Source organism: Mustela nigripes, chromosome X (genome assembly GCF_022355385.1).
Source record: "Mustela nigripes isolate SB6536 chromosome X, MUSNIG.SB6536, whole genome shotgun sequence".
Taxonomy (NCBI): Eukaryota; Metazoa; Chordata; class Mammalia; order Carnivora; family Mustelidae; genus Mustela; species Mustela nigripes.
The window spans coordinates 45,572,886-45,598,887 of record NC_081575.1 but is presented as its reverse complement, the minus strand read 5'-3'; the positions used below and the strand labels follow the sequence as shown (position 1 = coordinate 45,598,887).

Here is a 26,002-nt window from a genome sequence, read left to right as displayed (position 1 = left end):
CAGAGAGGAGCCCTGCCCTGCTGCTTGCTGGCTGCAAGAACTGGTCTCGGGAATGGAAGCGGGGAAAGGATCCAGGGGAGGGGGAGGTGGCAGGGGTGGCACACGAGTCTAGAAAAGTTTGGGACAAAGGGGCGGAGCTGGGAACAAACTGGTTAATTTTGATTGCCACTCACCGTGGTGCTTTTCCTTTCTCCCTGGAATTCTGCTTGGAAAAGAATAAATTTGTATTTGTTTACTTTGGTTCTTCTGGTTATACTCTGACTCTGGTATTCCACATCCTTCCCTTATTTGGGTGTGGGAAGGGAGGGTGGGCCAAGAAGCCACAGGGATACTACAAAACATAGGCTACCAGATGAGTTCAACACCTGCTGAATCAAAAAAGAAGAAGGAGAAAGAGAAGGAGAAAGGAAGGGAGGGAGGAATAAACGTAAAAAAGAAAAGAAAAGAGGGAAAAAGAAAAGAAATGAAAGAAACCCACCTGCACTAGCCCCATCCACTATTGTTACCTGGATTGGTTGCCTCTCAAGGTCCCACACAAATTAGCCAGTTATCCCCTCCTGGAATGGTACTTAAATACCATTCTCATCAATCTGAGGGATTTTTCCCCAGCCTGAAGTAATATGAGAAAAATCAGGACAATGCAGTGAGTTTCCACAGAGTTATATTTATTCAATTTAAAGGTCTTTTATTATGGGTATATATATATATTTTTGGAGTGTTAAAATGTCCTTGTAACTATGGCAATAAAACTATGAAAATAGGTTTTTTTTTAAAGCTATTTTCTGGCAAAATAAAACCCTGTGAGTCCCTCTTCCCCACCACCAATTTTTTCTCACCAATCTATAACAGCTCTGTCCAATCAAAATATAATGAGAGCCATTGACTCAAATTTTCTAGCAGCTAAATTTAAAAAATAAACAGGTGAAACTAATTTTAGCATTTAACCCAGTATATCCGAAACATCATTTCAATGGGATATCAGTATAAAACAATTACTGAGATACTTTGTATTCCTTTTTTTTTTTTTACTAAGTCTTAGAAATTGTCAAGCAGGCTGAAGAGATTCAGCTGGAAGAAAAAACAAAAAACAAAATAAAAAACAAAAGGGCCCCCATCTGTTCAAGATAGGGAACAAAACAAGAAACCCACATAGCTCCAGACAGTTTAGTACTCACAGAGACAGCAAAAGCAAGATCAGCAATGGTATCACTTCCCTGCCTCCCTCATCCCACAGGATGACACCTAAACAAAAGGGGCCCAAGGACATGTAGCGTGAATGGTGGGACATCCTACTGCTGAGTGGCCTATTCCACACTGCAGCTAAGCAGTTTTATGGCCTTCACCCTGTACCCTTTGCGGGTGGTGTGGCAGGCCGAAAGTTCTGTGCCTCATCCGAATGAGGGAGGCAGAGGAGAACCTCCCAGAAGCTTCCCTCAAGATAAGGAGGTGAGTAAGAAATGGTCTTGAAGTGACTTCTCATGAGAGGGCCTATCTTCCCGTGTCCTGGGAGGACTGCGGGGCATTCTGCCAAGGCCTGGGGCAGCCTGCAGTGGAGCCTTGCCTATGTGGCCTGTGTTACTAGTGCAAGGTTGGCAGGGCCTCAGCCCAGAGCGGGTACCCTACAGAAACCCAGTGTGTACTTTACCCTCACTGCACGTCTCAGTGCGAGCTAGCTAAATGTCAAGAGCTCGAAGGCCACTTGTGGTTGGTGGATACCATACTGGCCAGCGCAGGTCTGTAACATGCAAAATTCAGAATCACAGGACTGTAGCAAAAGAAAACTTCACGAGGTATCGTGTGTGTGCGCGCGCATGCGCATGTGTGTGTGTTGGGGTGAGGTGGGGAGTCAGGGCAGCAGTAAGCCTTGGGTAACTGGAGGGCAGTGGTGAAGTAGTTATCCGGGGTTACAGTGAGATGGGGCAATCGAGGGAATGGAAGTTCACTGCTGGTGAATGGATTTGCCCTCCTTACCCCTTGGCTGTTGTCTTCCCTTCCTTCCTGCCTCTTGGCAGCACAGTCATGGCGGCTCTTGGGCTGTAGGATTGGACAGAGGCTAAACTAGGGCTCTTCTACCTTTCTCACCTCTAGATGCCACCTGTGGCATATATGCCGCCCTCACTAGCCTCAGTCTCTCCAGCCATGTGCCCAGGATGCTTTCTGTTTCTGCTCCAGTCCCCTACCTTCCTTCAGCTGGAAAGGCCTGTCTTTTCAAACTTTGCTTCTTCCCCAACACCTTCTGCCTCTGATACTCAATTCCTTTCCCCCACTCTCCTCATCTTTTAAAGCCTGGGTTTCTGAAAACAAAATTTTTTTTGAGAGAGACTGCGAGAGCACAGGGAAAATGGGGAGAGGGAGAATCCCAAGTAGGCTCCACACCCAGCGCAGAACCTGATGGGCTCAAGCCCATGACCCCGAGACCATGACCTGAGCTGAAACCAAGAGTCAGATGCCCAACCAGCTGAGCCACCCAGGTGCCCCTGGGAAAAAAAAATCATTTTTATATCATCTTGGTTTTTAAGCCGTCCTCTAACTTTTCTACTAATCTTAACTTCATTTCACTTGCCCTTAAGATGTGTAGCCCCCTTTGTTCCACTTCTTCCCTGCATTTGCCCTCAGCATTCCTTCCATCTTCCATCCTCTTCTATGGGGCCTGCCCATATATATGGACCTGCTCTTCACTGCCCCATCTTACTAACTTCAATTTGGAATGGGAGCACTGAAAATGGCACAGAAAACTTGGGAGTACATTTCCTAGAGCAGCACTGAATCCATCAACTGGGACCAGACTTGGGTCTAGCTGGACTACCTTCAGAAAACACTCAGATGCCTCTTGGTCATAGGCATTATCATCCTTGATTTCCAGATGAGAAAATAACAGAGGCTCTAAGAGGTATAGGGACCTGCCCAAGGTGAATGGCAGAGCCAGGATTCCAACCTTGCATGTTTATCAGTACAATGTAATGGAAATTTGATGCAAATATGGGAGCTTCCATCTTTCTTGAAATCCCAGGGCTATGCGGTCAATAGGAGATGACTCGCTAGGTTCATTAGGGGTTATCCCAGGGGCTATTTCGAAGGATGCCCCAATTGGACACCATCTTCTGTCATTTCCTAATGGTAGAGTTTTATTGCCGGTCTCTCTAGTTTCCTTTTGGGTAGGACTGCACTCATCATGGGAGCAGTTTAATGAAGTGACAGCAATCCATTTAAAATGAGAAATTCATTTATTGCTTAAAGAACACAGACCAGAACACTTTAACAATACAGCAGACAAAAAATCCAAAAACAACCCACCCAGGGTTTTTAAGGGACTCTTCAGAGGCTTCACAGGCATCTGAATTTTCCTAACCTCTTCTGCAGGATGAAGAGGCTCAGAATAAGGATAATAGCCCAGAATTTCATCTCTGCTCTAACTATTCTCTTAGCTGGCAAATAATAACCAGACACAATTCTAAAAATGCAACAGAACAAAGATAGCAGCAAGAAATCATCCCTGAGCAGGAAAGCAGCATCTATTACCTTAACAGAGACAGTATACAACCTAGCATTAACTGCTGGGAGGTAGACACTTAATTCACTGTGGCAGGTCCTAGCCTTTGGTAGAAATGATTCATTCTATGTTTTAGGAAATATTTAAAATTAACAGGGTAAGGGAACTGGAAACATATGCAAACCAGCTGGATGGCCTTCAGGCTAGACCATCTGTCTTTGGTAAGCATGGCTAAATCATTTGATGGCATCAACAGAACAAAAGCAATAGAAGCAATTCTCAAATTGATAAAGAGAAGCCAAGTTCCATATTGAGTTGGGTTTTTAGGTCTACTACTTTTTTATATTCTGTCCCTTTCTCCACAACCCTAAACTTCAAATTTGACTAGCAGACAAAGGTTCAGATAAACAAATACAAATGACTCAACATAAGGCAATGAAAGGGACAGAAACACATACAATTCATTCAGTCTTCAGCAGTCTAGAGAGTGAATCCAAGGTTCATGTGCCAGGCTGAAGGCTCTCTCACTTCAAAAAATATTTCAGTTGTTCCTGTAGGGAAATGAGCTGAAAGGAGAGGTGAAAAAACATGAAAAATTCACCTGAAATCTTAAGTTCCATTACTTGATCTAGAATTTACTTGTAGGAACCCAAAAGAACTACTGTAACTTAGTGTTCATAAGGTTATCTTAGTCTTGCAATGTCCCAAAGAATGGTGCATGGTCGAAAATGCATGTACAGTGCTGCATGTTGGGTTTCTTTCTTTCTTTTTTTTTTTTTTTTTTTTTTTGGTGCCAAACTTATAAAAGGAAGCTTTAAAGTTGAATATGTGTAAAAATGAAATATGCTTGCTGTTAAGACTTCGTGCTTCTGGAAAGAGTGTACAGAGGTATCACTGTAGCTTTATTCGAAGAGTCCAAAAATAAAGCAGCTGGGATAGCCTTTTGTCCCACTGAACATGCTGGCTCTTAAACTAAGTCTTAGCTGCTGCTTCTTGCCATGTTATGAGACACTTAGAAACTGAGCCAGGTATCTGACCAATAGGGAGCCTGATGATGTTCTACCTGTTTTGATTCTTTCTAATTCAGAAGTCCTGAGCAGTTTGTGGCATAGGATTTAATTTTTTTTCCCTTGAAATGGCAAAGTGACAGTAACATTAAGAAAGGTGTACTATCTTTGGCACAAAGATAGTTTCTGAGTATTACTCAGTTTAGGTCACTCCATACCAGTGTAGATTTTCATTCTGTGAAATGAAAGGAATGGAACATTACAAAATGATTCTATGCTGCACATCATCTACCAAATGGCTAGAATTGCTTCCTATGGTAGTTTAGAGGCTCTTTCAGCTCAGATGCTGACATGATTACAACCACTGACTGTTTCTGTTCTTTTCCCTTTGTAGGCTCTTTCTCTCGCCACCCCAGGTTCAGACTTCTTGCTAAACAGTCGCCCTGGCTAACTCATCTATCCCCACAACGTCAGTGATCATTTCTCTGCATGAGCCAGCCTCTACTCTCCCATTTTCAAAAGTGCTTTCAACACACCGCGCTTCCAGTTTAGCTCATCAACTTCTCCACCCTCCGTCCCTCATAATTCCCTTCCTGGTGTCTTCTCTTAGAGGCATACCATTTTCCCTGTACTCAGGCTTTGGACTCCTCTGTGTTCTCCTTCTTGCCCTATAAATCCAATCAATTGTTAAGCTCTGATTCCTTCTATCACTTGGAGCTTCCTCTAATCTTTCTCCACTCTAATGTCATCTACTTGCTGCTGGCAGAGAAGTCTTCCTGAGTTACTCCCCAGGTAGAAAACTTTGATGGCTTATTACATCCTACACCGAAAGTCTCAACTCTAGCCTGTCCAGAGCACTCTGAGCCATTGTGCTTTCTATACAGAACACCCTCCTTTCCCTATATCCTTATTAAAACCCTACCACCTTTGAAGGCTCCAGCCAAACACCATTTCTCCATGGAGTCTCCCTAATCTCTATGGACAAAAGTGAGCCCTCATTCCTTTAAATTCCTGTCCCTTTCATGGATCTCTCCCCAGCTGGAGGCAGAGACTGGGTTGTAAGCATTTTGTAGCTCCCTGCAGAGCCTAGATTAAGGCAGGCACCCATCTACACTGACAAAACGAGCTAACATAAAGGACTATGAGTGAATCAAGTTTATGGCTACATTTCTGTGTTAAAAATAGCACTTCGATACTATTTACATGGATGAAAACAAAGATGTTTGGTGAGTGCTAAAGCAATTTGGCACTAATTTTTCACATGGTTGTTTGTTTATAAGCAGTGTTTGGTTAAGTGATCTGCTGAGGGGAAGGAAATATACGGAAGAATTCCCCTCGCCTTGCTGGTATGGGGAACGGGGATGAGGGATGCTGTCTCTACCTTAACAGCACCATGTTAAGCGCATCAACATATGACCTCAGTTCCTTTATAACTTTTATCCTCAATTTTTTAGGGCTTAAGTCAACATACATTTCCTGTACAGCTACTTGACCCTCACTCCCACATTACTCTCTTTTCTTTTCACTCTGATGACTCTCTTGGGGCTTTATTTATTTATTTAAAATATTTTATTTATTATTTGACAGAGAGAGATACAGCGAGAGAGGAAACACAAGCAGGGGGAGTGGGAGAGAGAGAAGCAGGCTTCCCGCTGAACAGGGAGCCCGATGCAGGGCTCAATCCCAGGACCCTGGGATCATGACCTGAGCCAAAGGCAGATGCTTAACGACTGAGCCATCCAGGTTCCCCTTTCTTGTGGTTTTAAATACAGTTGTTCAAGTTAGAAGTCTGGCATGCACCCTTAACACTTCCTTCAACACCCACTAATTGACCCAACTCCCATCAACTCTATTTTTAAAATACATTCTCTCATATATGAATTTTTGCGACAGCATTATTCATGATAGCTAAAAAGGGGAAACCACCCAAATGTCCATCGATGGATGAATGGATAAACAAAACATGGCATGTATGGTATGGAGACACACACACACACACACACACACACACACACACACACCATGGAATATTGGAATATTATCCACCCACAAAATGGAATAAACTACTGATACATGCCACAGCATGGATTAAATTTGAAAGCCTTATGCTAAGTGAAAGAAGCAGATACAAAAGACCACATATTATTTCCTTTTAGATAAAATAAGCAGAAAGTACTTCCATGGTTGCCTAGGTTTGGCAGGTGGGAAGAATCCAGAAGAAATGGGGAGTGACTGCTAATGAGTATAGGTTTCTTTCTGGGGTGATGAAAGTTGTCATTACCTCTTATGAAACTGCCACACAACCTCCTAAAGTGGCCTCCCTGCTTCAACTCCTGCCCCCCTATAATCCATTCTCCCAATAATAATCAGAGTGATCTTTTAAAAAATTTGAATTAAATGTGACCCTCCTGTTGCTTCTTGGCCTTTTGGCTAGGATCAAGTGTAAATGTGACCATCCCGCTCAAAACTCTTCATGGGTTTCCCACTGCACTTAATATGAAAACCCATCCTCCTTCCTGTGGCCTGCAAGGGACCATACGCTATGGCCTCTGCCTACTTCTGCAACCTTATGTTAAGTCACTCTCTTCCTTGGTTTAAATACTCCAGAAGTCCTCCAAGAGGCCAAGTTCTTAACCAATGTGGGACCTGGCATATTCCCATGTGGGACCCACCCAAGAGGCTCTCCAGTCCCTCTTCACCTGGACTTATCCTATAGGTCAAAGAGGAAATATTGCTTCCTCAGAAAGGCCAATCATTTTAATTTAATTCTGTTTAAAGCACTACTCTTTTTATTCAAATATCACCATGGATTTTTTTTTTCTCCTTCACAGCATTTCTTCACAATTTGTACTTTTAGATTTGTATGCTAATTTTTTCACTACCAGTCTTCCATGTTAGACAGTCATCTCCACGAGGATAAGAAGTGTCGTATTCAACACTGTTTGTACATCTTATGCTTTTCACTTAACAGGCATTTGATATCTATTGAATGAGTGAATTTTCACAAAAACCTTGCTCCAGCCTGCTACCTCTCATTTAGAAGATTTGGCCATTACTACTCCTGTGACAGGAACAGCCAGAAATGACACTGGGGGTAGGGTGGGGGAGTCTTTGTAGCAAATGTTTCCTCATTGATTGGAAAACACACCCACCTGCTCATTTTTTTGCATTTCCTGTAATGTAAGCTGCTCCAGCACAGACTGTAAATGATTCTGGAAAACAAAATGCATAAATGATGAATGCTGAGTCTCAAGGGAAAAGAGAACCAAGTGACACAAAGAGTTTGGCAAATAATTTGATAAGAAAACTGTCAGTTATAACAAAAGAATACTCTCTTTAAAGGATTTAGAGTAAAAAAAAAACTGTACCCCCTAACTACAAAGCCATCTGATTTGCTTTTATAACCCTACCCACAGTACTTTTTTTTTCTTGCCATAAAATAAATGGTTAGAATGCCTTCATGTTAACTTTTTCTAGCACAAATCTTTTTACTATGGTGAACTATTTAAAAAGCTGGCTTGGAATTTGATGCTGACTCATTGACTTCCCTGCACTAGGACAGAATATTACTATTCCTAGCTAGTACTTCATACAACATCATAATAATGCCATACAGCTGTATCTTCCAAAGCATGTCCACATGTATCATCTCACTTGGTTATTCTAAAGGACAACACTCTAAATAGGTATAGTTCTATGTCACACCGCTCCATTTTGATGACTACAGCTCTCCAGAAAATGAAATCTGGCAAGGAATTTTCCAGATGCTTCAGAATTTCCCTCACTATAAAAAAGATGCAAACAAGGCCTAAACATACATTTTCCTTTGGTTGAAATGTGTATTAACAAAAATAAAGCAAGATATTTATTCTTGTTCAGGCATGCATCATAACATTTAAATATGAATTTAGTTAATTTTCTTTCACTGCAATGAATACATTTTGGTACAAACAATGGGATTCAATCTATGTCTTATACTTATTGTGGTCCCTGGCAAGTTACTTAACCTCTTTGGATTTTCAATTCCTTATCTATAAAATAGGACTAGTGACAGTGCCTGTGTTTCAGGAATGTGAGGATGAAATGAGATGATACATGGAAAATAGTTATGCCTTTCACATGACAGCTGTTCAGTATTGGTAATTACTATCTTAAGTTTCCTGGTCTCCTCCCAAAACTGCTTATGCGAGATGAGCAAAACTACTCAGGTAAAAGGAATACGGTTATATTCTCTTAGGGGTTTTGAGGAGGTTGATTAGGTATGCAAATGAATAAGAATGCTGCATAGAGACAACATGAATAGAAACACAATGGGTTTTCAAAAGTAAGATATCAAGATATCTTTATCCCAGCCAACAGGAATTTACCTTGAGCGCCAGGTTTTCCACTTTCATTATGAGATTCCTCTGTCTTTGTGCTTTGCATCGAATCTCTTGGAGCTTTTTCTCCATGTAATGAATCTGCTTCTGAATATCCATAACTAACAGAGATAGACAGAAATTTTAACTAAACATAGCCTAAACTAGTGGACCGAGATCAAAATCAACTAAAACTCCACTACATATCTCAGCAATAACTTCTCAAACCTAGCCTTGCATCTAACATGTATTTATAGTCCATCTTCAGCACTGCTGCCCACTCTGTCCTACCCCTTTGGTTTTTCTTCTATAACTTACCTATTGAACTGGCTCCTTCCTTTGCCTCATACTGGCCAGATGCAAAGAACTTGGCCTGTAGCTCCCTTTCCAGATCCTCTTCATAATAATCTTCATCCTCTTCCTCAATTTTGTACTCATCATCATAGTCATCCTCTTCATCCTCATCCTCCTCATCCTCTTCCTCATCCTCCTTATTGTCGTCATCTTCGTCGTCGTCGTCATCATCATCGTCGTCATCATCATCATCATCATCATCACTGCTAGAATCACTGAACACCTCCCGAAGCATACCATATCCTACTGGTTTTAAGGAAGAGGAAGATGAAAGTGTATGAATCTTCAAATGACTCCCAGTCTAACTGTAATTATACTCCCTCCCCTCAAATTCACCAGACAACCAAAGACTTTAATAATTTTATCAAAGGAAGATTATTTCCTTCCTAGAACAATGATGGGAAATGCAAAACACTAACATTCTTTCATGTATTCAATGATCAAGGCATTTAGAATACCAGGGATGGATGGGAGATTAGAACACCGATCTAAGGGTGCCTGGGTGGCTCAGTGGGTTAAGCCTCTGCTCAGGTCATGATCCCAGGGTCCTGGGATGGAACCCACATTGGGTTCTCTGCTCAGCAGGGAGCCTGCTTCCCCCTCTCTCTCTACCTGCCTCTCTGCCTACTTGTGATCTCTGTCAAATAAATAAATAAAATCTTAAAAAAAAAGAACACCAATCTAAAACCCCTAAAGTGCTGAGGGACCAATAAGAGGAAGAAAGGAAAAAGCCTCCTTTTTCTGTGATTGGCCTGTTAGTCTCTGGAAACTGTCCTTTCACACAGTCAACAACTGTCCTCTCCGAAGTTCTTGTTTTGCCTTTATAAACATACCTGATGAGATATGATCCTGCTTATAGTCACTCATTCCTGGGGATAGTGCAAAGCCTTGGATAGAGCCCTGACTCTCTATTTCCTTGGTTTCACCTTCAGCAATGACTTCCCATCCTGAAAGTTGGATCAGTTAGGGAACAAGCAGAAAGAAAGAAGTAGGCACAATTGAAAGGGAAGAGGCTCTCTGGCTGAAAATGCTATTTAATTTAGTCCAACTTCAGGCCATTTGTATCTGTATTCCTAGTATGAAGAAGTACCTTATACTGAGTTACACAAGTAAATACATTTCTATCACATGAATTTACTGTTCCTAGCTAGGAAGTAACATTTCCAAAACCTTAAGTTCTACACATTAAAATGTGCACACAAATACCAGAAATAAGGGTTTGTAAGCAAGTGCATATGGGGTGGAAGAGACTACACAGAAAAGATTTAGTATAAAAGGATACGAGCACTGACAGCTTCAGCATCTGAACACAAGAGTCTTTTCACTTCCTTTTCCACATCAGGAGATTCAATGTACTGAACCAAAGTGGGGGATGGGGGGATACCAGTAAGGTCGTTTAACACCCTGTGTTTTGCAGGAATGCTCTTTTCCTACATACAAATGAATTCAAATAATTAGGCTTCTCTAATATGCATGCAATCAAATTTCAACATTAAATCATGCTATTTACAAAGGAATCTTTGACTAGCATCTAGGTTTTTGTATAGTAAGCTTATCCAGCCCCCAAAAAAATTACTTGAGACATTTAACTTTTTCAATCTGCAACTCTGTGTTAAAGACCTCTCTCAGAAGCACAACCTTTAGGTCTCATTTATTAACTATTTTCTCTGACACATATTAGCAAAGAACTACAATTCCTTATTTGTTATTTAGAAGTGATTTGGTCTAGAGATCCAAATTCCCAGAGTTCACTTCTCCACATCTTTATTATTAAAGATCTTCCTATAAAAACTGGGTCTTAGCTACATGTTCTCCCTTAAATCCAATTTTAGACAATTATCTCCACAGCAACCAATTCATCATGCCACAAATAGAAATCAGAACTTTGAAAGGGAAGAAGCAATTGCAAACAACTGCTGGTAAAAGTGAACCCTGGCTTCCAAGAAATGGGTTTTAAAGTAAGTACCAGAACAAAAAAACAGAATACACAGTCACTAGTCAAATTTTATCTTTTCCTCTAGGAGTTATCACACATTAAACAATGAATCCATTTTTAAGTGAATCAAATTCAGTCTCTGTGCATGGCAGTAGAAGTTAGAGATGAGAAGTCTGGCTTAAAAGTAACCTTTATGATTTCTTTGATTTGCTTGAAAGTAATAAGCAATGAAATAAAACACACTAAGGGTAAACAATAAAGTTATATTATGATTGTTCTACCTCAGGAAAGCTGATTTCTTCAATTTGTTTGAAATCGGTGAGCTACGAAATAAAACACAATAAACAATGAAGTTATATTACAATTGTTCTACTTCACTAAAGCTTAAAGAATTCTAAAATAATTAACTTAGTTTTACATTCATTTAGTAGGCACTCAAAAAATGCTGTTGACTGATAGTAGAAAAGCCAAGGCAACTGTGTTCATAGACTAAGATATTCAACTCAATAAAGTTGTCAATTCTCCCCAAATTGATCTATATGTAGGGTTAATGCAATTCCTACAAAAATTCCACCAAAATTTTCTGTGGACCCAGAAAACGTTTTCTAAACTTCAAACATACTCTAAAATTTATGTGGAAAGGTAAAGGCTCTGGAATGGCTAAAACAATCTTGACAATGAAATATAAAGAACAATCTTCTTGACCTCAAGACTTACATAGCTACACTGTGATATCAGTAGAAGGATCAACATACAGATCAATGGAACAGAATAGGGAACCCAGAAACAGACAGATACAAATATGCTCAAGGGATTCTGATATGTTATAAAAGCAATACAGTGGAAGAAGGATAGACTTTTTAACAAATGGTACAGGAGCAACTGAACATGCAAGATGCAAGAAAAAAAAATGAACATTGAACTAGGGGTGTCTGGGTGGCTCAGCCGGGTAAGCACCTGCCTTCAGCTCAGGTCATGATCTAGGGCTCCTGCTCAGTGGGGAGTCTGCTTCTCTCTCTCTCTGTCCCTCCCCCTACTCGTTTTCTCAAACTCTCTCACTTGCTACCTCTCTCAAATAAATTATTAAAAAGTCTTCAAAAATTAGGTCAAAAATGGATTGCAGGCTTAAATGTAAAATGTAAAACTTTAGAAAAGAGAAAATAGGAGAACATCTTCAGGATCTGGGCTAGGCAAAGAGTACTTAAACTTGACACAAAGGGACGATCCTTAAAAGGAAAAATTAATACTTTGGACTCAACCAAACAAAAAACTTTTGCTCTTTGAAAGACCCTGTGGGTAAGATGAAGAGACAAACCACAGAATAGGAGAACATATTTTCAAATCTCTACATATCTGACAAAATGCTAGTATGTGGAATATTAAAAGAACTTTTAAAACTCAATAATAAAAAATCCATTTAGAAAATGGGTAAAAGACATGAACAATCATTTCACTGAAGTGAAATATATGGGTGGCAAAAAAACATATGAGAAGGTGTCTGACACCATTAGCCATCAGAGAAATGCAAATTCATAGCACAATGAGATCACTACACATCTATCAGAATGGCTAAAATAAAAAATAGTGACAAACACCTAATTCTGGTTAGACTGTAGAGTAACTGGATCACAAGTATACTGCTGGTGGGAATGTACAATGTTAAAGCCACTTTGGAAACCATATGGTAGTTTCTTAGAAAACTAAACATTCAAGGGGCATCTGGGTAGCTCAGTCGGTTAAGCATCTGATTCTTGGTTTCGGCTCAGGTTGTGATCTCATGGGTTGGGGGACTGAGTCCAGCATCAGGCTCCACACTCAGTGAGGAGCATGCTTGAGTCTCTCCCTCTCCCTCTGCTCCTCTCCTCTTCACCCGCATGTGTTCTCTCTCTCTAATCAATAACTCTTGAAAAAAAAAAAAAAGATTCTCCCTCTCCCTCTGCCCCTCCCCCTTCTGAAAACAAAACAAAACAAAACATTCAAGTACCATAGGACCCAGCGACTGCACTCTTGGGCATTTATTCCAAGGATACCAATACTTAGGTTCACACGAAAACCTGCTTGCGGCTTTATTTAGAATAGTAAAAAACTGAAAACAACGCAGATGTCTGCCAATGAGTGAATAGTTTAACAAGCTGTGGTACAACCATACGATGGAATACTACTCAGCAATGACAGGAACGAACTATTGATACATGCAACGACTTGCATGGATCTTAATGGAGTAATGTTTAGTGTGGGGGAAAGCTGGTATTAAATGTTACTCATTGTATGAGTCCATCTATATGACATTCTGAAAATGACTACATTAAAGAGATGGAAAACATAACCGTGATTGCCAGGGGTTAGAGACTGAGGGAGTAGGGCAGGAGGGAGATGAGTGTGACTATAAAAGGGCGATGGGGCACCTAGGTGACTCAGTTGGTTGAGAGTGTGACTCTTGGTTTCAGCTCAGGTTGTGATCTCAGGGTCATGAGATCAAGCCCTGCATCCAGCTCCACATTCAGTGGGGAGTCTGCTTGAAGATTCTCTCCCTCTGCCTCTTCTCCCATTCATTCATTCTCTCTAAAATAAGTAAATAAGTCTTTAAATTTTTTTTTTAAAGGGGCAAGATGAGGGATCCTTGTGGTAATGGAACTGCATAGTATTTTGACTTGTAGGCGGATATTTGATCATATACATGGGATAAAACTGCACAGAACTAAACACACACACACGTACAGATAAAACTGGAGAAATCTGAATAAGATTGGTGAATCATATAATATCAATTTCCTGTTTGTGATAATGTACTGTAGTTTTGCAAAGAGTTACAATGATGAAAACTGGATAAAGAGCACAGGGTATCTCTCTTTTATTTCTTTCACCTGCATGTGAACCTACAATTATTTCAAAATTTAAAGTTAATTGAAAAAAGAAAAAGCTGGGGCACCTAGGTGGCTCAAGTGGGTTAAAGCCTCTGCCTTCAGGGGCGCCTGGGTGGCTCAGTGGGTTAAAGCCTCTGCCTTCGGCTCGGGTCATGATCCCAGGGTTCTGGGATTGAGCCCCACATCGGGCTCTCTGCTCAGTGGGGAGCCTGTTTCCCCCTCTCTCTCTCTGTCTGCCTCTCTGTCTACTTGTGATTTATCTCTGTCAAGTAAATAAATAAAATCTTTAAAATATATATATATATAAAATCTTAAAAAAAAAAAAAAGAAAAAGCCAAGCCACAATAATCCTGTAGCTTGTCCAAGGTTCTCCAAGTCTGAGGTAAGGTTAGGAATATAACAACAGGTCTCAATTCTCAGTTCTTTAAAACTAGATCCTGCAACTGAAAACTGAAAGCATTAGCAGGAGTTTCAAATTCATGGCACATCCAGATCCCTAAACGATCGGGTCTGGTTTTTGTGCACTATAGAATCACAGTTGGTACCACACAGTGCCTGGCATTTATCTCACAGTAAAACTTTATTGAACCTATAAAGGAATGAACAAATTAATCCCCAACTGACTGTGTCCCTTTCCTCCCCACTCATAATCCTCTTCCAATGCACCCAGTAGACACAGAAGTAGCATGCAACTAACCTTTTTTGTTGTTTTGCGGAACCTTTTCTTTCTGACATTCTTAAGTGGTGGAGTAACTAAAATAAATTCAACATGGTGAAATGTATATAGGACTGTAGTCACACATCTATCTGAATTTGATAAAGAGAAAGGTCATGCTATAAGCTACTGGCTCATGACATGACCTGTTCCTTTAAGAGTATCTAGATGCCTCACAAACCAAACACCTAAGTGTGGTAACAGGTCCCTGGCTCACAAGTAATTAGGATTCAGCAGATAAATGTAGTCATCCATAATGAGCAAGGGGATAGTGACTTACTGCCATGCTTCCAGACATATTTTTTCTGTCTCTCTTTTTCATTTTTCCTGATTACTTTAAGATCAGTAGAGGTAACTGGTTCTTCTGGAGAAGAGTGGAGATCACCATCAGCAGTGCACACAAGCATCTACATTTAACAAAGATAAAGAAGTTGACTATGGCCCCAAATCTTGTGTTAGTTATTAATTGTGATCATTTTTACTACCAGAAATCTGGGCGCATAGAAATAAGGAGAATGTTACTTGGCAATTCCAGAAAACCAAGTATTAATATACATCCATATTCATTCTCTCTGTCTCCACAGCTTTGTATATAGATTCTGGGTTTTGTTTTTGTTTTTATTTGTTTGTTTTAGCTCAAAGGCTTACCACTGCAGAGGAAATATGTTCCAAACAAATATATTTTAGCAGTTTGATTTAGAAGACAAACAAGAAATCAACAGTTAAGATAATGAAAAAGAACAAACATAAATCTACAGATTTCACAGCATCTTGCTTTAGCAGAAAGTTCAGAAGATCCCAGACCCTCATTTTTTTTTCAGATGAAAATCATTATAAATGGCAAACATAAACCTTTATTAGCTAAAAGCTATCTGGATAAAATTAAGTAGTCAAAAATTATGGATCAAACACCAAACACCATGACATTGTATTTCTGTGCAATTGAGCTGGAATTAGAAACGATAAGCAGCCATTCACCAAGTGGGAAGAAGAACTGAAAGAAAGAGAAAAGTAGGGAGAAAGGGATTCCTTGAAGCATGTAAGAGCTAGTAGATGAGGAAAACTCATCCATACCTGAGAAATATCTGCTGTTTTATAAAAAGTTTTTTTATCAAGAGTTTTCAGACTTCCAATAACACATGGCAAATCAACCACCTTTGCAGCTAGTGAGACATCTTCTACATCAACAACTGCATGACGTCCATCAGCTGAAGAGAGGTAGGAAAAATTAAAGTTGACATCTTCCCAATGCCTTCTTAAGCTTCCTAGAGTTTCAGTAATGAAGACTTACGTGGGACAGACTAGGCTTTCAGCAAAACCTACTATCATCATGCTAGAATTGCATATATAATTAGTAACTTCCCAGAGCAAAGAAGGCAGGGTAGATGTTTATGCTACTTGATCAAAAATAGGTAAGTTTTTTTTTCCTAATCCCTGTGAACTAAATGCGGATGAAGTGGTAAGTGTTCTCAGTCTCCTCCTGAAAGGCAAACTCCATTCAAACCCATTCATTTTGACACTATTAGAAGCACTTGGTTATGTCATCACACATAGGTATTTTCAAAGGGTCAAGTGAAGGAAGGGTTGATCCCAGAATGGTCCTAGTAAACCTGAAGTTATAATCTCTAGTTACCTTCACAAAGATATTATCCTACACAATATCCATATATAGTAGGAATACATATATTCAAATGTTGACAACCCTGATTCCTGCACAGATGTCTCAAACATGAATGTCCTTTAACACAAGAAGATTCAAGTGAAATCTTCTAATAGTAAGTGAAAAAGAAAAATGCAGAATGATGTAGGATAGATTCTTTTTGTGTCTTTATTTCTTTAACTTTAGGGGTGCCTGGGTGGCTCAGTCATTAAGCATTTGCCTTTGGCTCAGGTCATGATCCCAAGATCCTGGGATCAAGCTCTGCATCAGGCTCCCTGTCCAGCAGAAGACCCTACTTCTCCCTCTTGGACTCACCCTGCCTGTGTTCCCTCTCTCTCTGTCTCGCTCTGTCAAATAAATTAAATCTTTAAAAAATAAATAAAGTAACTTTAAAGATACAGATGATTTAAATGTTTGTTTTGTGCATAAAAATTTTGTCTGTAAGGAACTACAAGGAGAAACAATTATTATTAGTGATCTTTGGCATTAACATTGGGGCATTGCAAGGGAGAGGTTCACTTTATTTTTTGAACTCTTCTGTTTTATATGAATTTTCTAACCATGAACTTGTATTACCTGTTTAAAAATGTTAATAAGGACTACCTGAGTGATGGTATTATAGACCATTTAAATAGTCTATAATTTTTTACTTTTAAAAAACTCTTTTACTTTTACTTTTTTTTACTTTTATAATACTTTTAAATACTTTTAAATACTTCTCTGTATTTAAAACACCTAGTAAATATTTAACACAGAGAAAGATATGTGATTTTTATAAACAAAGAACAGTATTCATTTGTCATTCCCTGGACAGTCAGAAATCACAAAGCCTATATGTAGGAGACAAACAGCAGTATATAAATCTCATAGTTGGCCCCCATGTTTTTCCTTATATACACTATAATGATTACCTCAAATTACATAATTTCTACTTCCTTTCCTCAATAAGAAGCTATGAAAGTGACCTAAGGCTTCTTAAGACTTCTTAGAGTCTATCAAGGCAGAGACCATATTCTGCTCTTTGTCATATCCTTAGTATCTAGTATAGTGTCTGGCACATAGCAATCTCCGAATAAATTATTGTTCAATGTATGGCAAATGGATATTAACTACTTACAAGATAAGTCAATTTTGAGTTTATTCTTCATGGCAACACTTCTAGAATGTAGTATCTTCCTGACAGCAGATGCATGTTCCTAAAAAGAAGGGAGGTTGAACAATCAGAAGGATGAATAGTCTGCTTGGCAACTAATGGAGATGTGTCACAGACAGTGCTCCCTTAAATAAAACCTTAAACCTCCCAAATGTTAAGAACAATGCCATGCACCATGGCATACCGTGCACTATGTAAGGAAAGTTAGGATGAGGCTGACTCTAGTCTCAGTGTTGTTTCTTAGCAGCTACAGTTCTTCTAGCTCTACATTCCTGCCCTGCAGCTGTAGTTGCTAAGGAAAGGCTTAAGCTTCAGTTTACTGGGTGTATTAGGTAGACCTAACTGGGAAAATACCTTTCTGAAACCTGTCTTTAATATAGCTTGCTTAGACTAAATACTACTTTAATGCAGATATTAAAGGGAGAAGAGACCCTAACACAATGTTAAGATGAGCTTCAACAGCCTGGCATGCTGATGAATTTGAGGAAATAGTGATGGTCCCCCTCACTGCCCCTTTGGAGGTGACAGAAAGGATTTAAAAAGTCTTATCTCCGCTGTCCAGTGAACAGGCTGTTAGCACCTCTGGTAAGTGACTGAATCCCTCACTGTCACAGCCGTTTGCCAGGAAATCAGCCCACGTGATAGGCAGCATGTACAGGATGAAAGATATTCTGCTAAAAGAGTACACACTAGATAGGACTGTTGAATAGAACGTGATTCCTGGGAGACAAATGTTCTTAGTTTTTATAGCATACCTTAAATAGAAATGCCACAGAATCCAAGCAGAGCTAATACATATGCACTGAAGATATTTGTCTGAGATAAAAGGGTTTCTTACCAGAGGCAGACGCAATATAAACTGGTTCTCAAGTTCGTGAGGAGGTTCATCCTGGCTTTTACTCATCTCTTTGTTTTTGAGTTCATGAAAGCAAAAACAAAATCGACAGAAAGTGACCAAAAACTCGTCTTGCTCGCTCTGCTGACCACTTCTGGTAGCACTGGTTACATTATACAAGATCTTGCTCATAACCCTCACTGGAATGATGTGTGCACAGCTCTGAAGTATCTTACTTGACATAACTTGATTATTTCTAAAAGGCACTTCATCTCCCCTTCAATATATGCAGACTTTCCAAGGAAAGCCCAAATTACACGATAACAAATGAAGTAATAGTTGTTATGAAACATGATTTTGTCTTCTTAATGATATCCTTAGACTGTTAGGTAAAAGACCATCAACTCAGTGGTGGCTACTGAAGCAAATTACATGTCTCCACAGGGAAGAGGGACAACCAAAGGCCAAAATCAACCAAAACCATGGGCGGAAATGTTCTATGATGAACGGCATAATTTTTAACATTTCATTCACTTTAATGGATTGGTAGAAATTAAGCCCATGGGAGAACAGATAGCTTTTACAACTCTAAAGTCAGCATCAACAGCTCTGAGCTATCTTGGAAAAAAGTTAGGAGTCCAGTACTTATGGCTAGGCCATCTATATGAGTACACTTAAGTCCATGGAGTAGACACTTTCTTGAGGCTAATATGAAAGATCAGAAAACCCAATTAACCAATTCATTAGTAACATTTACTATGTACATTCTATATGCCAGGTACTTCACTGTATTAGGTCTATCATTTCATTTAATCCTCACAACCACCACTTACTTGAAATAACCTCTAAAAGTTATTTAAAGGAATCCTAAAATGGATCCCTTTATTAAAAAAAAAAAAAACAAAATAACCTCCTGTAAAGTACATAATCTCATCACCATTCATCTTTATTTTTAATTTAACTTTCCATCTATTTGGGATATATCTGTAAGTGGCTTTCATGCTGGGTTTTAGGGCTCTAAGGACTTCTAAGGAAATTTTTCTCAAAAGGTGGAAAGAAAGCAATATACATATGTGAAACCTGACAAGGTCTTCCTATGCTCTAAGGACATTAACCTATACACCAAGTTATAAAATCTTACACCTTAAGAGTAAAATCTCCAGTTAAGTGCACCTCCTAATACTCTGTAAACCATTTGAATTCCACTTAAAAGCATTGGAACCATTTTTTAAAACACATGCAAGTGAGCCTAAGACCGTATTATGGTGAAATCATTAACCAGTCCTTCAGAAACGACTTCAGAAACTACCAGAAAGGTATTAACCAGTCCTTCAGAAACTGACTTCAGAAACTACCAAAAAGGCATAGAAAGCAAGAGATGTCAGCAGTGGAAAAGGAGACACCCGAAATGAGAGAGAGATTATTTGCCATAGTCAATTCTTCTTTTCCTACGTATATAAAGATATATATATATATACATACACACACATATATGTATGTATGTGTGTGTGTATGTATGTATACACACAGATACAGAAACAATGTGAACATAAGGAAAAAATTAATTAAAATAAATAAAATAAAATTCTTGGAGCTGGGCACACTGCCTAACAGAATGAAAAGTAGCAAATACCAGGTTGGGGGCAGAAATACAGATTATTTGGGGGCGCCTGAGTGGCTCATCGGGTTAAGCCTCTGCCTTAGGCTCAGGTCATGATCCCAGGGTCCTGGGATCGAGCCCCACATCGAGCTCTCTGCTCAGTGGGGAGCCTGCTTCCTCCTCTCTCTCTGCCTGCCTCTCTGCCTACTTGTGATCTCTCTCTGTCAAATAAATAAATAAAAATTTTTTAAAAATTAAAAAAAAAAAGAAATACAGATTATTTGAAGAACTAGCTGCTAAGCAAGATTTTATCAGATCAGAAGTAACTTTTGCATTTTTCAGAACTAAGACTAGGGCATTTTGTTCATTTCAATGCCTTCCAGCAACTCCTCTCTTAAGAAATAAAGAATGTAAGAATCAAAACCATTTCAGGGGCGCCTGGGTGGCTCAGTCGTTAGGCGCCTGCCTTTGGCTTGGGTCATGATCCCAGAATCCTGGGATCAAGCCCCATGCCGGGCTCCCAGCTCCGCTAAAAGCCTGTTTCATCCTCTCCTAGTCCCCCTGCTTGTGTTCCCTCTCTCACTGTGTCTCTCTCTGTCGAATACATAAATCTTAAAAAAACAAAAAAGCCAAAACTATTTCAGAGAAGGTGGACAACCCTAGCTGAAATGACTTTTTTTTAAAGATTTTATTTATTTATTTGACAGAGAGAAATTACAAGTACACTGAGAGGCAGGCAGAGAGAGAGAAGGAAGCAGGCTCCCTGCTGAGCAAAGAGCCCGATGCGGGACTCGATCCCAGGACCCTAAGATCATGACCTGAGCCGAAGGCAGCGGCTTAACCCACTGAGCCACCCAGGCGCCCTGAAATGACTTTTAATTAGTTGTAAAATTTGTTACCTTTTACCTTCATTTACGCAACGAACCGGGTGTATCGTATTTAAGAAAAGGCATCCATTTTTTTTTCAGACTAGCACTCTGATAAGTAATTAAACTAACAGCAGCGCTCTCCACCATTCACTCCCAGCTCCATCTCGTTTCAGCGCAATCAGAATTGGAATTAGAATTACAGCTAACTGGAGGGTGCCTAACAGCATGCTCCAGGCAGCACAAGTCAGCACAAGCCTAAATGAGTATTTTCTCAAGTTCACAGCCTCTGGCAGCAGTTTGAAACCAAGGACCACTCCATCCTTATCTCAGGGGCACTCAGCTTCCAAGGAAGAGTCCAGATCCTAGGTTCTGATCCAATTTCCCTGGAAAACCTCCCGCGGGGCCCAGGGTCCCCAGCCTTCGCGCCCGCGGTCCAGGCGGGTTGGGGAGGGAAGTGCGGCGCGCGGGAGCTAGGCGCTGACCCTATGCGGGAACCCTCTGACGGCCGCGACTCACCCGGTGCTCCGCCGACTCGCGCCAGGACGGGAAAGGCAGCGCGGGGGGAGCCAGCCTTTATTCTTTGGGTGGGGTTGGGGGGCGGGTTCCGGCGAGGGCATTAGTGGGCTCACGGGCAGCGGGCATGGAGGCTGGCTGCGGACCGACCGCGTGGCGACAGGTAGGAGACGCGCGCACCGCCCTTCCCAGCCTAGCCACGCCTCCTGGCCAGGGCCGACTGGACCCGCGGGTGGCCTCCAGTTCACGCGCGTGCCTGGGCAAGGAGGCTTGAAAGGCGCTGAGCTTGGCGGGGACCTTGCTGAGCAAAGCTTCCAAACAAATTCATTTTACGAGGGGGCGACCTTCGGGGCGGCCGGGACAGTCTTAGCAGTACACTGTGGTATTTGTAAAGGGGGGGGCAGTTCATTCGGTTGCTCCTCAAAGCCGTTAGGTTGGACCAGTTTGTTCCTCGGTGAGACGACCTCGCCTGGTGACAAATACGTCGCCGTGCAAAACCGTTAAATAACTAGAATCCGCGCCCAAACTACTCTAACATAATTAGCTGTTCTCTTCTCCTCAAGAGAGTCACCTTTGTACCTCTTTCAGACTGGGATACAAGCAACACAGCTTATTTATCCTAAAGGGAGTCTCCGTTCAAATAAACTTCTAGCAGTTTTCTCCCAAAAAATAACCTTAGCCAGTGAGGGAAAAAAAAAAAAATTAGGCCACTTACCTTTCCCTTCTGGTAAGTTTACCTGAGGCGCTGTGGCGCCAGCTTGGGTGCCGCTATCGGCATCAGCTTTGGTGACGTGGTCAGCAGCAGTTTGGGTGACTTGGTAGCTGGTATTTTCGGCGCCCGGGTAGCCAACGGTTTCATCCTCGTTGTCGACAGAAATTTGGGGATCTTTTGAGCCGGTTGCTTCCGATGTTGAAACTGTTGGTGTTGAATCATTTTCTAACAGATCTGGAGGCTGTCCCTCAGGGTGCTCCATGGTCTACTCCTTGAGGTTGTAAAATGGCTTCCTTTTTAGTCATGTGACCTTGAAGGTTCCAGAACTTTCATAACATGATGTCAAAGGTATCCTCCTTAAAGACATAGGGATAATATAAAGAGACATTGCTGATGCCTGTTAAAGATGATAGCGATGAAATCTCTACTTCCTAATACATATCTAAACTTAATCAGATAAACATTTTGGGAGGACTGATTATTGTACAGTCATTTCTTCTGGGTAAGATTTTCACTCAGTGAAGGCAAATTATCAGAGTTTCAGACCTAGACAAAATTGTTTTGGTCCCTTTTGGAATCCCTCCATATATTGATCTTTATATCGAGGGTTGAAATACAAAATAGACCAATGAAACTCATTTTTCATGTAGTGTAGTATATTCTTGAAGGCATTTATATCACAAAATAGTTCTTTAATAGGTCAAAGGAAGGGGACGCCTGGGTGGTTCAACAGGGTAGACAAATTACCTCAGGTCATGATCCTGGCGTCCTGTAATCCAGCGCCACCTAGGGCTCCTGCCCAGTATGGAGTCAGCTTCTCCATTTGCCTGCTGCTTTCCCTGCTTGTGCGCACTCTCTGTCACCCCTCCCCCTTCAAATAAATAAATAAAATCTAAAAAAATAATAATTCAAAGGAAAAATTCCTTTTTTGGTAACTAAAATAGCCGAGTAACTGTTTTGAACCATATAGCTAATGTGAATTATGTCATTAACTTTCCTTGTGATAGCTGCTAGAAAGCTCAGAACCAATTTTACAAACTTACCTCAAACAACTATGAACTTTATTGGCATATGCCGATCTTTCTGTTATCTTAAATAACCATATTCTCTATGAATCCCCTAATTATTTTTACCTTGTGCAGTAACACTGAAAGCTGCTAAAAACTTTTATTATTATTATTTTTAAAAGGATTTTATTTATTTGACAGAGAGAGATCACAAGTAGGCAGAGAGGCAGAGAGAGAGAGAGAGAGAGAGAGAGGGCCCAGCAGAGAGCCCAATGCAGGACTCTATCCCAGGACCTGAGACTATGACCTGAGCTGAAGGCAGAGGCTTAACCCACTGAGCCACCCAGGCACCCCGTATTATTATTATTTTTTAAAGCAATCTCTACACTTGAGTTTGGGGTTCAAACTCAAGATCCTGATATCAAGAGTCTACCTTGGCAGAGGTAGACTGACTGAGCCAGCCAGGCACCCCTCAAAACTTTTTAAAAAAGAATCAGAGGGGCACCTGGGTGACTCAGTCAGTTAAGTGGCTGCCTTGGGCTGAGGCCATGATTCCGGGGGCCTGGGATAGATAGTCCCATGTAGGGCTCCCCTCTCCATGGGGAGCGTGCTTCTCCCTCTCCCTCTGCCTTTTGCTCTGCCACAAGCTCCCCCTGGTTGTACTCTCTTTCTCTGTCAAATAAATAAATAAAATGTTTTTAAAAGAGAGAGAGAATCAGAGAGGTGCCTGGCTGGCTCTGTCAATAGAGTGTGTGACTCTTTTTTTTTTTTTTAAGATTTTTATTTATTTATTTGACAGACAGATTACAAGTAGGCAGAGGAGATAGGCAGAGAGAGAGAGAGGAGGAAGCAGGCTCTCTGTCGAGCAGAGAGCCTGATGTGGGGCTCGATCCCAGAACCCTGGGAGTCCTGGGTTCAGGCTGCACTTGGGTATAGAGATCACTTTAAAAATACTAAAAGAGAGTCAGATATAAATAATAGATAAATAAAAATACTCTGACAGTATTGTTATGGGGAACATCCCCTTAGGTAGAGGAAGGGAACATAGTAACTCCTCACATATAAATTCAATCATCCAACAAATGTTAGTTGAAAATTTCACATGCCAGACTTGATTTTAAATATTTATTAGATTCTTAAAATATGATAAGAGTTTCGTGGAAGGAAGCAAAAATTACCCTTAAGATACAGGCATGCATATATGTAATTTTTCCTTTATTGCCAGATTTCCAGCCCCTTCTTAAGGAAGAAGGGGATGAAATGTGCAAGAAGGAAAAGAGCATGAAAATTGTGGTTTCTCTTGCTGATCCAAGAAGTAGCATGATGTACACATAAAAATCTGTCATATTGTCATATTGTCAAATACATATAGAATATATTTCCAGGCTCTGTTCTGTCATGTTGCTGTCTTTCTAATCAGTTCTTCTGGACCCCATCTTTTCCCACAGCTATGACTTTGATCAGTTTCATCATTGTAGCAAATATGCAGTTGCATGTATTCCTTCAACAGAAATGTACTAATTTACATGCCAGAAACCATTCTAAGGTTAATAATAGCTAACATTCACTGAGCACTCATTAGATGCTAAACTCTTTGCTAAGCACTTTGTATGTATTATTTCATTTAACCTTCACAATTGCTCTGTAAGTTTGGTGTGGCTATGATTCTGAGGGTTTTTTTTTTTTTTCCCCAGATAAGTAAACTGAGATTTGGAAAAGTTAATTAACTTGACCCATGTCACACATGCAGTAAATGGTGGAGCCAATATGTAATTTAATCCCAGGTCCCTTGACTGTGTGGATGTTCACAAAGATTTCCCCTACACAATTAGATGTACAGTTATTCCCCCATTGTCTGCACCCTGCAGCCCCTGGTAACTTCTGTTCCACTTTCTGTTTTTATGAGTTTGCCTATTCTAGATACTTCATATAAGTAGAATCATATAATATTTGTCCTTTTGTATCTGGATTCTTTCACTTACTCATACAATGAGTTGGAAAGTATTTTCTCCTCATATATTTTGAAATAGGTTGAGAAATGTAGGAGTTAATATGTTTAATGTTTGGTAGAAATAATCAGTGAGGCCATCTGATTCTGAGTTTTTCTTGTTGGGAGGTTTTTGATACTGACTTAATCTCCTTATTGGTAATAATTCTGTTGAAATTTTCTATTTCTTTATAATTCAGTTTCAGCAGCTGTGTGTTTCTAGGAAAATTTTCCATTTCATCTAGGCTGTCCTACTTGCTGATATACAATTGTTAATAGCATTCTCTTATAATCCTTTTTATTTCTGTAAAATCAACAGTAATGTCCCCAGCTTCTTTCTGATGTTATTAATTTAAGTCTTCTCTTTTTTTGTCTTAGTCTACCTAAAGGTTTTTCAATTTTGTTGTTATTTTTAAAGAATCTACCTTTGGTTTCATTGATTTTCTCTATTTCTATTCTCTATTTTATTTATCTCTGTTCTAATCTTTATTATTTCCTTCCTTCTCTTAGCTTTAGGTTCAGTTTGTTCTTCTTTTTCTTATTCCTTAAAGTGTAAAGTAAGGTTGTTGATTTAAAATGTTTCTTTTTTGGGGGTGCCTGGATGGCTCAGTGGGTTAAGCCTCTGCCTTCAGCTCAGGTCATGATCCCAGGGTCCTGGGATCAAGCCCCGCATCGGGCTCTATGCTCAGCAGGTAGTCTGCTTCCCCTCCTCTCTCTCTCTCTGCCTGCCTCTCTGCCTGCTTGTGATCTCTCTCTCTGTCAAATAAATAAATAAAATCTTAAAAATGTTTCTTTTTTTGAAGATTTTTATTTATTATTTGACAGACAGAGATCACAAGTAGGCAGAGAGGTGGGAGGCGTGGTGGGGGAAGCAGGCTCCCTGCTGAGAAGAAAGCCCAATGCGGGGCTAGATCCCAGGACCCCAGGATCATGACCTGAGCC

The 26,002-nt window shown here is 40.3% G+C and overlaps 1 protein-coding gene across 2 annotated transcripts; it reads right to left on the bottom strand.

Moving 5' to 3' along the window:
* Nucleotides 1-4,014: 4,014 nt before the first annotated feature.
* TAF7L (TATA-box binding protein associated factor 7 like) lies at nt 4,015-22,328 on the bottom strand. Of its 2 annotated transcripts, XM_059385547.1 has the most exons (13): nt 22,070-22,328; nt 18,376-18,443; nt 17,502-17,580; nt 15,799-15,932; nt 15,005-15,131; nt 14,707-14,762; nt 11,427-11,468; nt 10,492-10,564; nt 10,043-10,156; nt 9,174-9,452; nt 8,865-8,977; nt 7,650-7,709; nt 4,015-4,056 (listed from the first exon to the last, which is right to left on the bottom strand). In XM_059385547.1, exons 1-13 carry the CDS (start codon nt 22,326-22,328, stop codon nt 4,015-4,017), a joined length of 1,446 nt encoding a protein of 481 aa, XP_059241530.1. The 2 variants fall into 2 exon arrangements, with proteins under 2 accessions (XP_059241530.1, XP_059241531.1); XM_059385548.1 differs by lacking the exons at nt 9,174-9,452; nt 22,070-22,328 and having other exon boundaries at nt 18,376-18,441.
* Nucleotides 22,329-26,002: the final 3,674 nt, after the last annotated feature.

Excerpts from the sequence above, each read along its gene's own strand:
- TAF7L (XM_059385547.1), bottom strand. The coding sequence starts at position 22,328 with ATGGAGCACCCTGAGGGACAGCCTCCAGATCTGTTAGAAAATGATTCA. Across the intron at positions 14,763-15,004 it reads ATATGTCTGGAAGCATGGCA|TTACTCCACCACTTAAGAAT; the intron begins GTAAGTCACTAT and ends AATTTATTTTAG. Across the intron at positions 10,157-10,491 it reads TGCTGAAGCTGTCAGTGCTC|GATGGGAAGTCATTGCTGAA; the intron begins GTATCCTTTTAT and ends TCCAACTTTCAG.